The sequence below is a fragment of the Eumetopias jubatus genome, unplaced genomic scaffold (assembly GCF_037043125.1).
Source record: "Eumetopias jubatus isolate StellerSeaLion01/CBP00866 unplaced genomic scaffold, mEumJub1_p1.0 scaffold_4, whole genome shotgun sequence".
NCBI classification, from domain to species: domain Eukaryota; kingdom Metazoa; phylum Chordata; class Mammalia; order Carnivora; family Otariidae; genus Eumetopias; species Eumetopias jubatus.
Window position 1 is genome coordinate 65,250,127 of NW_028274810.1, and position 13,880 is coordinate 65,264,006.

Consider the following 13,880-nt stretch of genomic DNA (forward strand, 5'->3'; position numbering starts at 1 on the left):
AGAAAATAAAAGTGAACATCTAATTTATAAATGGATTGTGTTGTACGAGTTAATTGTTATTTGGGGGCACTTAGAACACATTTTTTTCCGTAAAGCAATGTTACAAATGTCATGTTCTAGGATAGCTTTTAGAAACTAATTTTGGATGGGGAGGGGAACTAACATTTATTGAGGCCTCATTTCATTCTTACAACCACCTTCGAGGTAGATAATTTCCCCCATTTTACAGATGAGGAAACTGAGGCTTTGAGAGATAAACTGACTTGCCCAAGTTCACACAGCTAGTAAATGTTGGAGCCGGGATTCGTACCCAGGTCTGTCTGACTCCACAGTTCATGCTCTTTCCATTGTATCTCACTGCTTCCCTGTAATTTATTTAACCCATAATGTAGCTGAAATATAGTACTAATAGTACTGTAGAACCTAACCACTACTTTTGGAGTTTCACTGTGAGATGCCAGGAGCAGACCTTCCCCCAGAGCAGTCTCAGCAGTGAGAGTGGGTACTTACGCTTTCTCTCTTTGTGTACCATCAGCAGTGGAAACAAGATTGTCCAAGCTCCAGTAAAGAAAGGGCCTGACTGGATAGGGAAGTATCCCAGGCCTTCCTAGCAGCAACTAGAAAGGAGGGGATCCCTATAGTTGCTCCTTCCTTTACCAACATAACTGTTGGAATTTATGTCTCCAAATCAGGGACTGCTTGCAAGATTGGGGTGTGGCCAAGCTTCTGGCATCTGTAGTGGTGTCAGTATAGCCTCTGTTGTACTATAAAAGAATTCAGCAGAATAGTGTACCTATGCATTTCTGAATTTTTTTTCAAAAGGTGGCTTTTAAATTGTTAGAACCAGAGTAATGATGGCAGAGTACAGATGTCTAGTAGATCCTTATTTCTGGCCCTAAGAAATTATTTCTGGTATTAACATTTTATCTTTTAAAAAAATGGAAAAATTGTAAATATTTTAGTTCTTCTTAACTAACTTCTACTCAGTGCCATCTACTGGAAAGAGGCTGCCAATCTCCGTTTTGAAGAGCAAGAATTGAGGGAATAGGAAATGATTTTACCCAGGGGTGGAGGTTAGGGTTTAGATACCTTCTATGTAAAATTTAATAATCAGATTTCTAATCACTAAGGGTTTGTTATATATCATCTGTGCCATTCACACTGGAAAGTTGAAGCAATGAAAAAGAATACATTTTCTTCCAGATGAGACATTGTTGAAACATAATTTAGCATAAATTCTATCCTTGCATAATAAATTTTATTATGTGTTAATTAGCAACTGTAGATTCCCTTGAAATCCTCAGGTTAAGCCGCAATGATTACTGCTCTCTAGTGGCTAAAAAGAACATGTTGGGGATATACAAAAGTGCTTTTAGTAGTAAGTGTGGGCACTGATGTATATACCGTTTAGCTTAATCTAGTTAAATTACAATGCCATTATCTTCCCTATTCCTTGTATCATGGTTATTCTTACCATATCAACTCTGCTGTCTCTGATTTTTAAAAAAAACGTATTTAAATTTGTAGAGGTAAGAATTTTCTTGAAGAAGTAGGTATGGTAATAATTGGATTACTTTTCCTCATCAACATAATGACAATAAATAGCTCACAGATTTAAAGTGCTCATTTTGTGCCAAGCATGCTGTTGAATGCTTTACGTATATGTCTCATGTAATCCTTCCAGCTACTTGATAGGGCAGGAGTTTATAATTATCTTGGTTTTATAGAATAGTAGTATGAGGCTCCAAGGGGTTAAGGATCTGGTCAAAGTCACGCAGCTTATTAATAAGGTTTGTCTAAATTCAGAGCCTATGTTCTTAAACACTGTACTGTTTTGCCTTCACCAGATCCATCTCTAGTTATGTATTTCACATATTTGAAAACATTATTCTCCTGTTTTTGTGCGCCTCACACTTTAATGTGGATGTGAATTACCTGGGAATCTTGTTAAAATGTAGATTATGATTCAGTAGACTGGGGTGGGGCCTGAGATTCTGCATTTCCATCAAATTTCCAGATGATTGCGATACTGCAGGTCTCTAGACTGCATACTTTGAGTTGTTTATAGCTGGAGATTTTCAGTGCTAGTATTAAATGCCTCATTAAAATGAATTTGCACAAGGCCAAATTGACTTAGACAAACTTTATTATTTGTTTCTTTTGTTTTTTAGAAATTAAACTGTAAAGAAATAATTGAAAATTTGGCAAAAATTCTTAAGAGACATCCAGGTATGAATCTTAAGTTACAGCTTTAAAACAACAAAATATTTTTTAGCTTCATGAAAATTATTTAACCTAATGAAGTTTTTGTATTTGTTTGTTTGTTTTAAATCAGGTTTAAGGAACATTTTGCCTATAACTACTGCCAAAGTGCCTATAGTAAAATTTGAACATAGACGAAGTGGTTTAGAAGGTGATATCAGTTTATATAATACATTGGTAAGTGTTTCTTTCTGTATAGACATAGGTATGTTTACACTTGTCATTTTAAAAGTTTATAGATAAAAAATGAAAAGTTTACAGATCACTGACTATACATTTATGTTTAAAAGTTTCAAATGTGAGCATTATAAGACAAAAATATTTTTAGGAATCATCTTGATATTTCCTTCAGATTGAAGATTAGTTTTTGACTCATTTGCAGGTATTCTAAGTTTTAATATAATTGTATCTTTTTATCTGATTTATAAGTTTAATTTTAATAAATTTGAAATGCTTTCAAATATGTAATTTTTTTCAGGCTCAACATAACACAAGAATGCTAGCTACTTATGCAGCTATTGATCCTAGAGTACAGTACTTGGGATATACTATGAAAGTGTTTGCAAAGGTATTTATAAAATAGTTAATGATCTCCTTTGTTATAATACTCATGATAGTTAAAATGAAATATACTGATGTCAGACTTGTGAAAAATCTCTTCTCAGTTTTGTTTATCTGAGCTTTTAAAGGAAGCACTCAATAGTAAATGATTTAAGTTTATACTTATTAGAGTAGTGTCTTAGTTTTTTCCTGTATGTGCTTTATTCCCATGTGTAACACTTGACTAAATTCTCAGTAGTAAAATTACTCAATGCAATAAAGATTTTCAGCCCCAGGTATGGGAATTTGGCGTATCATCCTAATTAAGAATCTCTGGGTTAGGACATCTGAAATTTGGGTTTAGTCATAAGTTTTTTTTGGCCAAGAAAACAAAACAATCCCAATAAAACCTTGTGTTTCTCCTGTTATAACACTTATAATACTGAATTCTGTTTTCTTTTTTTAGCTAAGTGGGTAAACTCAATGAAGATGGAGACCTGTATCCCCAATATAGTGTACCTGCCTTATGGTAGCTGCTCAATAAACAGTTAATTTTTTGAATGTTTTGGTAGAAGGCTTCTAGTAGCTGAGTGATTTGGTTGCATTTTCATTTCACTAAATCCACTCTTCCACAACAGGGAGACGTACTTGTTTAGATATTCCTATACATGTCTTTGTGGACAGAGGTCATCTTAGAAAAGAGTGGCGTTTAGCCACATCCTCAAGTTGTATTTGATATGGCTGTTTTTCTAGATTCATCTCAGAATAACTTTAGCATAAGGGTTCTGTACTTCAGTGGAGTTGTAGTAATGAAACTAAGTCTTTCATGTCAGAGAAATCATTCCTCCCCCTTTATATACAGCTGAAGTCTTACTCAGGGGAAGCCTCTGAGGATTCTTTTAGGATTTATTTTTAATTAAAAATTTTGTTTGGAATAGTCAACTTACTCGTGGTTCAGAATTCAAAAAGTCTAAAGGGATTTCTGGTGGAAAATCTCCCTTCCACACCTGTCTCCTAGGCAACCAGTGCCTCTTGCTAGAGGCAACTGGTATTAAAAGTTCCTCTGTATCCTCCCAGAAATATACCAGTATAAGTAAATGCAGAAATTTCCTTTCTCCTTTTTATAATGGGTATAAATATACTAAAAACATTGTTTTGTACTTTACTTTTCTCACTGATCAATAGATACTGATAATTACTTCCTATTAGTATACTAGAGCTTCCTTGTTCTTTTTTAATGGCTACACCCTGTTCAGTTGTGTAGATAGTCATCAGTTGTTTAAAACCTGTGCTTTATTGAGGAGTCTTAAGTTTCTGTTTTTTTTGCTGTTAAAACAGTTCTATGATTAAAAAGAACTTCTTATTTCACATATTTTTTGGTATTTGGTGTGTTTGCAGGATAAATTCTTAAAATTGCTAGGTTAAGTGAGATGTGCTTTTGTAATTTTGATATTATCAAATTATTCTTCATAGATTTTATGCTAATTTATATGGTCGTCTGTAATTGTTATGAGAGTGCCTGTTTACCCATCCTCATAATAGTTTGTTATTTAACTTTTGGATATTTGACAGTTTGATGGGTTAAAAAAAGTAGTATCTCAAAGTAGTCAGTACTTCTGCATGGAATAAGATTCTGAAGTTTTATTTTCAATCATTGTTATGTTTCTTTAGCGATGTGACATTGGAGATGCTTCTAGGGGAAGTTTATCTTCATATGCTTATATCCTTATGGTGCTGTACTTTCTGCAGCAGAGAAAACCACCTGTTATCCCAGTTCTACAAGAGGTAGGTGTTTAAGAAAACTGTAAAGGAGTTTCTTTTGAAAACATTAATCTAAACACAGAAGATCTTGATCAGTTATCAGGTCATGAAGGATTTTTCCAGCGTGGACATCCTAAGTTTTCTTCTTCCCTTAATGATATAATCACATAATGAATCTTTTTGAAAAATTCATTATGGGAGAATATAGACTACCAAAGGAATTTTAGATAAACAAAACTATTGAATATCTTTTGTAGTGTGTTTGTATTTCATAGTCTTAGAATGCTACAAGTGATTATGAAAGTATTATAGCCATCCATGAACTCATACATTATAGTCTCTCAGATGCAAATATAAAGTTTCTTCTCTCCATAATATTCTCTCTGCTCCTGCCTGGCAATGAACTTTAGTATATTCTTGTGTATACTTTGGTCAACTTTGTGAATTTTGGTTAAGAGAAAACCCAAGAAAATTCTTCCTCATTTCTGTAAGGTCATGTTAAATTGCATTAAGCCTAAGAATGTACATTAGAAGAAACATTATACTCCTATTCATTCAGATTTGGTGACTCATGGGTTCCCTTTTTGTAGCCAATTTATACTCTGTGAAATAGGTTTAAAGGAGTTCTTAATCATCTATTCCTCCTCATTCCTGGCACAAAGTATATTTGCAAGCATTAGGGAGAATCCAGTTCTAATATCTTAGAAAGGTGATTATTTTGAGGTCAGAGAGAAGCATCAGAATTATTTGGCAAATCACATATTCTGACTTTACACAAACCAGTAGTCATGGCAGAGAAGAAAATCACAGAATAAGCAAGCCATATGGTGGATGTCAGATGGCCTTAGTAAGTTTTAATAAGTTCTAATGAATGCCATGTACTTATAGCAGCATTTGTTCCCCCTTTTAAATTAACAATAGAGAAGAAACAAAAATTTCAAATATCCTTTCCTGGCAGAAAAATTTAAGTTGCTGAATCTGTGTTGCGTGATGTGGTTTTTAACTAGGTTGTATATAGTAGGATATTTAAAATTTAACATGAATTCATGAGGCCTGACAAGGCCAGGGTCATTCTCTGTATTAGTCTAACTGTTGTTAAGACTTTAAATTTGGGTAATTTAAATGCATTATTACACAGGAATATCATAGCAGCCGTTTACTATGATTTGCTCTGACTTTGACAGAATATTATGATAAACTAAAGTGGCACACGAGTTTTATTTTCATGGTGGTTTGTGGGTAATTCTACTACCCACGATTGAGGAGCCATTCAGGAAAGAGCGGGGCATGATTTTGGAGCTAGAGATATGTGGTCTGAATTCTAATTCTGACATTGTGGCCTTCACTAAGATGCCTGACTGCCACTAGTCTGAGTTCCATCAACAGTAATAATGTAATAATAGTATTATTTCAGTGTTGGTATAAGGAACAGAGAAATCAAATGCCCTTGAATTATATAGTAAGTGCTAAAGTAGGTGTTCATAAATGGTGCTTGCTTTATCATTATTATTACTACTATCATTAGCAGCTGTATTAATATTATTATTGGAAAAATGTAGGCAGGACTGCAGTAGCCAACTTCAAGAACTCTCCCATTATCTGCTTAACAGTGCTTGATGAAATGAGAGACAGTCCATGGAATGTTTTCCATCATAATGAGCTCTGATTGTGGGGGGCTTTGTGATACATATGAACTGATGATATATGGATTTTTGCTTCTGGCCTTTTTTGCTTATCATATGGGACCCCATTGTCCATTGCTCTGGCATCATTTAAGTATTGGTCATTGACATCGATCAACTTTTAAGGGTAAGGATATGTTTAATGAAGCTGTTGATCTTTGACTCCATTTGTAATTGAACCTAGACTTGAAGCGACTGGGTATAAGTAAGACTCTGCTAAGTGTATTTTTCATGGTTAACAATACAGAGTTCTTTAGGTCAAAAGGAGCTTTCCTAAGCAGAATGATTTTGCTGTATTCTAGAAAATCATGAGTAAAAATAAATTTTCACGTAAAAGTACTAAGAGAGGATTAGGGAGTGTTAACTACACTTGATATTATGAACTTCTATGTTTTCTTAGCTTATATTAGCTTAAAAATTGCAACTGAATGGATGAATCTTGAGGGCAGTATGCTAAGTGATAAGTGAAGTAAACCAGTCACTAAAGGCTAAATATTATATGATTTCACTTATATAGGGTAGTCAAACTCATAGCGATGGAAAGTGGAATGGTGGTTTTCGGGGGCTAGGAGAGGGAGGAACAGGGAATTATTGTTTAATAGTGTCAGTTTCATTTTTGCAAAATGAAAATTCTGTGGATGGATGGTGATGATGGTACACAACAATGTGAGTGTACTTAATGCCACTGAACTGAACACTTGTAAAATTTACCATCATAATCATTTTTGTTATGTGTATTTTACCACAACTGAAAAATTTAAATATTGTAGTTTAAATATAGCAGCAGATACTAAAATACTACAATTAAATGTGAAAGTAAATATGGAAAACATACAGAATCACTCCTTGTACAAATATGATTGTTCACGAGGTTTTACAGGGAGGACTGAGAGGTCACTACTCAAGTAGAGCATGATTGGTGTTGAGAGAAAGAGAAGAGAGAAATGGAAAGAGAAATTGTGTGTGTAAGAGAAAGGGGGGGATAGCAGTTATCCTTCTAAGGGCTGAAACAGTGGAAAGTTAGAAAGTGAAATATGAGAACTGATTAAAAAAAGGGCAAATCAGTGATTAAATACCTTCCAAGGCCCACAGGGTCCACTTCACTGTGTTATCAGCCAACATATTGGGTCATAGTTGTTAATCAAAAATAAGAATTATATTAAAAAGAATCAAGGTATAATGACGTAGCTTATATTATTCCCGTGTATTACCTATAATAGCATCTGTAAGGGTAAAATATTCTATAATGGCAAAATATTACACTTTGGTTTCTTTAGTATCTTCATTTCTTTTTTCAGGGCAAGATTTGTTGTATTTATCAATATCTAATTGCCATGCTCTCCCTTTTTTGTTTTATGAAGTGTCAGAATTTATGGTAGATAAATGATAACTGTATTTAAGTTACATATAAATATAAAAAGCAACTGGGGCATCTGGGTGGCTCAGTTAAATGTCCGACTCTTGATTTCGACTCAGGTCATGATCTTAGGGTTGTGAGATCCGGCAGTGCATTGGGTTCCATGCTCAGTGGGAGTCTGCTTGAGAGTCTCTCCCTCTCACCCTCTGCCCCTCCTCCTTCATGCACGCTTGCATGCACACTCTCCAAAAAAAAAAGGCAACTTCTTAGCCTAAGTTTCTGGAAACTTCATCTTTTTGTAAACATGCTTCCAGAGTAAAATATATTCATTCAACAAACATGTATTAAGTATGTATTCTCTCTATATAAATAGCAGGCTTTGATATAAGTAGGAATTTTGGCTCCAAGTTACAGTTTTTGCCTACAAGGAACTTAAACCTGAGAGTGATATTAGAGGGGCCAGATAATGTTAATTTTGTAAATCACTGTGCCATCTAAAATGGAAGGGGTGATGGGGACCACCTTATCTGATGGTTTTAAAGTATTTTCTGGTAAGCTCTAGGGGCTTATTAGTGTATGTGTGAGAAGTGAGATATGGAAAAAATGGGGTATGTTTTCTCCACTTAGGATTCTGTTAAAGTACCTCTACTTTTATCTGCTTTAAGCTTCAGGAAGGTTCCATTTTAGGAAAGGATTCTACAGCTTCAAAGAAAAATGAAATTTGAAAATCAACTGACCTAATTAATCTCTTATTTTCATTGGGAAAACAGTGAAGGGTTTAGGAGGATAATTCTCTTGTCTAGAATCACTGCCAGGCAGGACTAAGATTAGAAATGAGGTCTGCTGACTGTGAACCTGTTGCAACTATTTTCTTTTTTAAAGAACTCATCTTAAGGGATACTTTTCTTCTAGTAAAGTAACATTACTCCCCCTTCCCTTTCCTCAGGACAGTGGATTATTATTCATAATTAATCATGAAAATTTTACAGTTTTTATCAAGATGTCAGGAAAAGCTACCTAATTTTCTCTTTAAAGAAATCAATACCCAGGGGCTTTTCGGCATCATCTCATACAAATAACTGATTAAAAGTACTAGAGCCTGTCCCCAAAACAAGTGGTTCCATTGATTTCCTTTGGGTATACAAATCAATAGGTATTATGTATTTCTACATCTGTGATCCATTGATGAAAATGTGGTTTTCATTGTTTTTTTTGTTTTTTTTTTTCTTTAGTTTTACTTCATTAGTCTTGGGCTGGATGCGTTTTGACAGGCCAAGTAGATAACATCAAATGTGTCATTTGGAGAGTCTCAAGCTCTTAAGATATCCTTTCCCAGCTTTGATCTTCCAGATACATTTTATTCATTAATAACTTGGCATCAAATTATACTATCCTGACATGTTCCTTTTGGAAAGAAGTATCTCAATATCTCTTATAGGTACATTCTAAAATGATATAAGGATACTTAGGCGTTTACATAAGAGGACATAAAATCTAACGATAAAATTGTTTTTACAGATCTTTGATGGAAAACAGATTCCACAGAGAATGGTTGATGGATGGAATGCATTTTTCTTTGATAAAACAGAAGAACTGGTAATTTTTTCATAGTCTTTATGTTATAGAATGCTCACTGATATGTGTTAGGATTTGCATAATTTAATAATTTTACTTATATTTGTGTTCCATATTTTGAGTAAGTACAGACATCTCTGTCTTTTTTCTTACCTATAAGAAAAAACGTTTACCTTCACTTGGAAAGAACACAGAAACATTAGGAGAGCTTTGGTTGGGACTGCTTCGCTTCTATACTGAAGAGTTTGATTTCAAGGAATATGTAATTAGCATTCGGCAGAAAAAGCTGTTGACAACTTTTGAGAAGCAGTGGACATCCAAATGCATTGCAATTGAAGGTAATCATTAGCTGACATTAACTGGGGAACAAAACAAAACAAAAAGCTACAGTTTCATTTGGCAAGGAAATTGAAGGGAAGACTGAAAGCACATTAGAATTTGGAAGATTTTTCCTCTTCATTTTTATGTTTCTGTCCTTTTATTATTTTTTTCCCTCCGCCCCAATTTCTATCTTTTTTAATCTGTAATTTTAGAAGAATAATTTGCTGACTTGAATAGTTTGAGTTACATAGTGCTACTCTCTAGTTATGGCTTGTATGTATATTTTTTTACAGTGAACAGAATTCTTAATTAAAAAATAAATATTTCTTTTCTAGATCCTTTTGACTTGAATCATAACCTTGGTGCTGGAGTTTCTAGAAAAAGTAAGTTTTAAATACAGAAATCCCCTGTTTTTAAAGCTTTTACACATTAAGGTCTGCATCTTTATTTTTTCTTCTTTTTTCAACAGTGACCAATTTTATCATGAAGGCATTTATCAATGGAAGGAAACTTTTTGGTACCCCCTTTTACCCACTCATTGGCAGAGAAGCCGTAAGTTTACATAATTTGGATTCTGAATCTTTTTTCATATAGAACTGCTTTTTTTGTGGTATAGGAAGCCTTATCCTATTTCCAAGTTGGTGTTAGAAACAGGAGAAAGAGATGATTATACACTCCTTATATTTTTTTTTATTGCACTTATCATAGTTCATAATGAGGTATCTATTTGCTAAATTTTGTGTATCTATTTGTTTAATTCTGTCTTCCCCCATTAGACTATAGCTCCATGAGGACAAGGGTCTATTATGTCTCTTCACCATCATATCTCCAGTACCTATTAAGATGGCACATTGGATGTACCAAATAAGGATTTGTTGAATGAATGAAGGTAGTCAGGAGTCAGTATCCTTAAATTTTGAATTTGAGGTGCTGCCCCATGCCCCTCTTCCATCCCTAGAAATCTTGATGAAAATATAAAGAGAGAGGACAACACCAAAGAAATACTTTCTTACTTGCTGAGGCTTCTGCTCTAATTTTGGTGTAGCCCTGGTAACTGAATGTGATGGCATGGAGCTGAGAGGATTCCTTTTGCCTGAACTGGGTGGCATAGTAGTTCCCATTCCTCTTGGTCTCGCTCTGTTTTTTGCTTGCTTTCTAATGGGAGGAGGTCTAAATTTCACAGAGAAAGAAACTTCCAAGAGAAGCAATCTCAAGAGAGAAACTGTGTCTCTACTATTGCATAACAAATATCCTTGATCTTGTTCAGTACAGTTTCCACACTCTTTCTTTGGGATGTAGGGTAAGAAAAGCAGAAAAATCTACAGCTTTTTTCCCTTGTAGCACTGATTCTTGACATTTTTTATTGTCCTGCCTCTTGGGGGGGGGTGATAATAATTATATTGGAGAGAAAGAAAATAATAGTAAAATTTGAAATGACACAGAAGTTGTATCAAATGTCAAACAAAAGGAAAATCCAACAATGATTTTACTAACATACTAATTAAAAAATAAATGAAGAGAGCATAGATCAAAACAAATCTGATGATGCACTGATAAAACATTTTACCTGAAAATTGTGGGAATTCCAACTATTAATGTATATATGTGCATATGTTCTATAGGAACCTACCGGTTTCATGTTGTCAGACTTTTTAGTAGAATATTAGAATCCTTAGTAAACTGCAAATGTGGTAATTTTAGTCTATGAATACAAAATTTTAGTAACTCTTAATAACTCAGTATAATAATATAATCGACTAGTAGATATCAGTCTTTGGTCTTGAATATCGACCAAAAATCAGTTTGAGGCCTATCTGAAAGGGCCTATGAGTCTGCTAACCATTTTTTGACTACTTCTTTCTTTTTTAAAAGTCAATATATAGTATTCTATGGCTTGTTTATACTAGCTTAACTCTTCTTCTTTGATGGACATTTAGATTGTTTTTATTATATCAGTGTTACAACTGATATTGTAGAAAATATCCTTTAAAGTCTTTCATGCTTATACTTTCCATAGTAAAATATATTGTTTCAACACATATTTATTGAATTCCTTGTTTTTTTATTTGTTTTTTGTTTATTTTTAGATTTTATTTATTTGTCAGAGAGAGGAAGAGAGAGCGAGCACAAGCAGGGGGAGCAGCAGGCAGAGGGCGAAGCAGGCTCCTCACTGAGCAGAGAGCCCAATGTGGGGCTCGATCCCAGGACCTTGGGATCATGACCTGAGCCGAATGCAGACGCTTAACTGACTGAGCCACTTAGGCATCCCTGAATTCCTACTTTGTACTGATTTCTCTGCTATGTACCAACTAGGCTTGTAGGCATACAAAGTAGATGTGTTTCATTCCTACACTAATGAAAATGAAGACAAGTATATTTTCTATTTATTCATCTTTTTTGCTCACTCACATATTCCCTCTTCAACTATTCTTCTACATCATTAGATCCTCTACTATATTGACACTTATTCTTGCGTCTGTCAGCGATCTGTCTTCATTTTTCTTCCCATTTAACTTAGATTTCCTGGTGTGCTCTCTGGCATATACTTTAAATTCCTTGGTACCATTGTCCTTCTCTTGCACCCTTATGTGTTCAGCCTTACATGAATTCACCTTAGCTACCATCTGTCTATGCTTTGGCAGCTAAGCACTATGAAAAATGGTCCTAAAGCTAGGTGGTTTATTTATATAATACAACTATAGTGTTTACCAGCCTAAATTAGACTTTCAGTAACATCTGACATTCTTAATACCTTTCTTTACTTACCTGTATATCCTATTTGATAAGAACTAATTCAGATTTTATTGTACTCAAAATTCAATACCTGTTGCACTTTGTGTCCCACTTTTCACTTCTGCCCTTCTCACTCTTAGAGATTTTCCCTATGAGACAAAGATAGTATCAGATATTCCTTCAACTTTCTGTAAATCTATAAATCTGCCTGCATCTACAGATACATTTTCTTTATCAGAGACTAGTCCTTCATTTGCACTCTAGGTCTAATTCTTTACCTTGAATCTTCAATTTTCCATCTGTGAAAAACATTTTCAAAGATGAAATATATAAAATATATGTGCAGATTAGCATTAACAGATGAACATTTTCTATTGATTTTAATGATAGGGAACACTAATTTTGAACCTCAGTTAAGTGAAATGTCTCTTCCAGAAAGAATTCCTTTCTTCTTGGGGCACCTGGGTGGGTCAGTCAGTTAAGTGTCTGCCTTTGGCTGGGGTCATGATCCCAGGGTCCTGGGATTGAGCCCCGCATTGGGCTCCCTGCTCATAGGGCAGTCTGCTTCTCCCTCTCCCTCTGCTGCTCCCCCTGCTTGTGCTCTCTTGCTCTCTCTGTCAAATAAATAAAATCTTAAAAAAAGAATTTCTTTCTTCTATTTAGTAACCTTTACATTACAAAAAAATTATACTCAATTATTATTAGTATATTTTGAAATTCTTCAATAAAAATTTAGTGTAAATTTGCTTTCTCTTATTATGTAAGTATTATACAGTATCTTCAATTTCGTCACAACCTAAAATATTTACTCTCTGGCCCTTTACAGGAAAAGTTTGCTGGCCCTCAGGTCTAGGCCACCTTAACTGGGATGATAGAATGGAGAAAAGTAGATTAAAGAGAAATTGAGGAAGAAAATGGATTTAACGTGATTAATTAGAGGCGATGGGTGAAGGAGAACAAGTTGAGGATGATTCCTAGGTTGACAAAGGCTTTTGTTTTGTCTTGGCAGAAAATATGATGATGAGGATTTTAATTAGCTCTATTGGTTTCTTCAATAATAAATGTGAAGAATTACATCTTTCATCTTTTTTTAACAATACAGCTTTATTGTTATAACTTATATTGAATGAAATTCACAAATATACAGTGAGCAGTTCATTCACTGGTTTATAGTATATTCACAGGATTCTGCAGCCATCACCACAATCTAATTTAGAACATTTTGTTTCTCTCTGAAGGAAACCCCTGTGCCCATTAGCAGTCGTTCCACATTCCTTCTCTCTCCCACTCTTCAAACCACTGATCTGTTTTTTGTTTCTGTAGGTTTGCCTATGTGGACATTTTATATAATGGAATCATAAAATATGTAGCCTTTTGTGATCAGCTGCTTTCATTTGGCCTAATGTTCTCAGGGTTTGTTCATGGTGTAGCATGTATCACCACTTCATTCCTTTTATGGTTGAACAATATTCCATTAAATGGAATATATCATATTTTATTTATCCATTCATCACCTTTGTTGGACATTTGAGTTTCTACTTTTTCATTCTTATGAGTAATGCTGCTGTGAATATTTGTGCACAAATTTTTTTTGGATGTGTTTTCATTTCTTTTGGGTATATACCTAACAGTAGAATTGCCGGTTCATT

General features: G+C 34.3%; 1 protein-coding gene across 9 annotated transcripts in view; it reads left to right on the plus strand.

The window, feature by feature from the left end:
* Nucleotides 1-13,880, plus strand: part of TUT4 (terminal uridylyl transferase 4) — a 122,710-nt gene that overhangs the window by 95,132 nt on the left and 13,698 nt on the right. For all 9 annotated transcript variants that reach the window (XM_088022427.1, XM_028106784.1, XM_028106787.1 and 6 more), the window contains 8 exons: nt 2,172-2,229; nt 2,336-2,439; nt 2,741-2,830; nt 4,474-4,587; nt 9,121-9,198; nt 9,338-9,515; nt 9,834-9,881; nt 9,968-10,050. In XM_088022427.1, the coding sequence (XP_087878553.1) occupies nt 2,172-2,229; nt 2,336-2,439; nt 2,741-2,830; nt 4,474-4,587; nt 9,121-9,198; nt 9,338-9,515; nt 9,834-9,881; nt 9,968-10,050 (753 nt within the window). The remainder of the gene's footprint in view (nt 1-2,171; nt 2,230-2,335; nt 2,440-2,740; nt 2,831-4,473; nt 4,588-9,120; nt 9,199-9,337; nt 9,516-9,833; nt 9,882-9,967; nt 10,051-13,880) is intronic.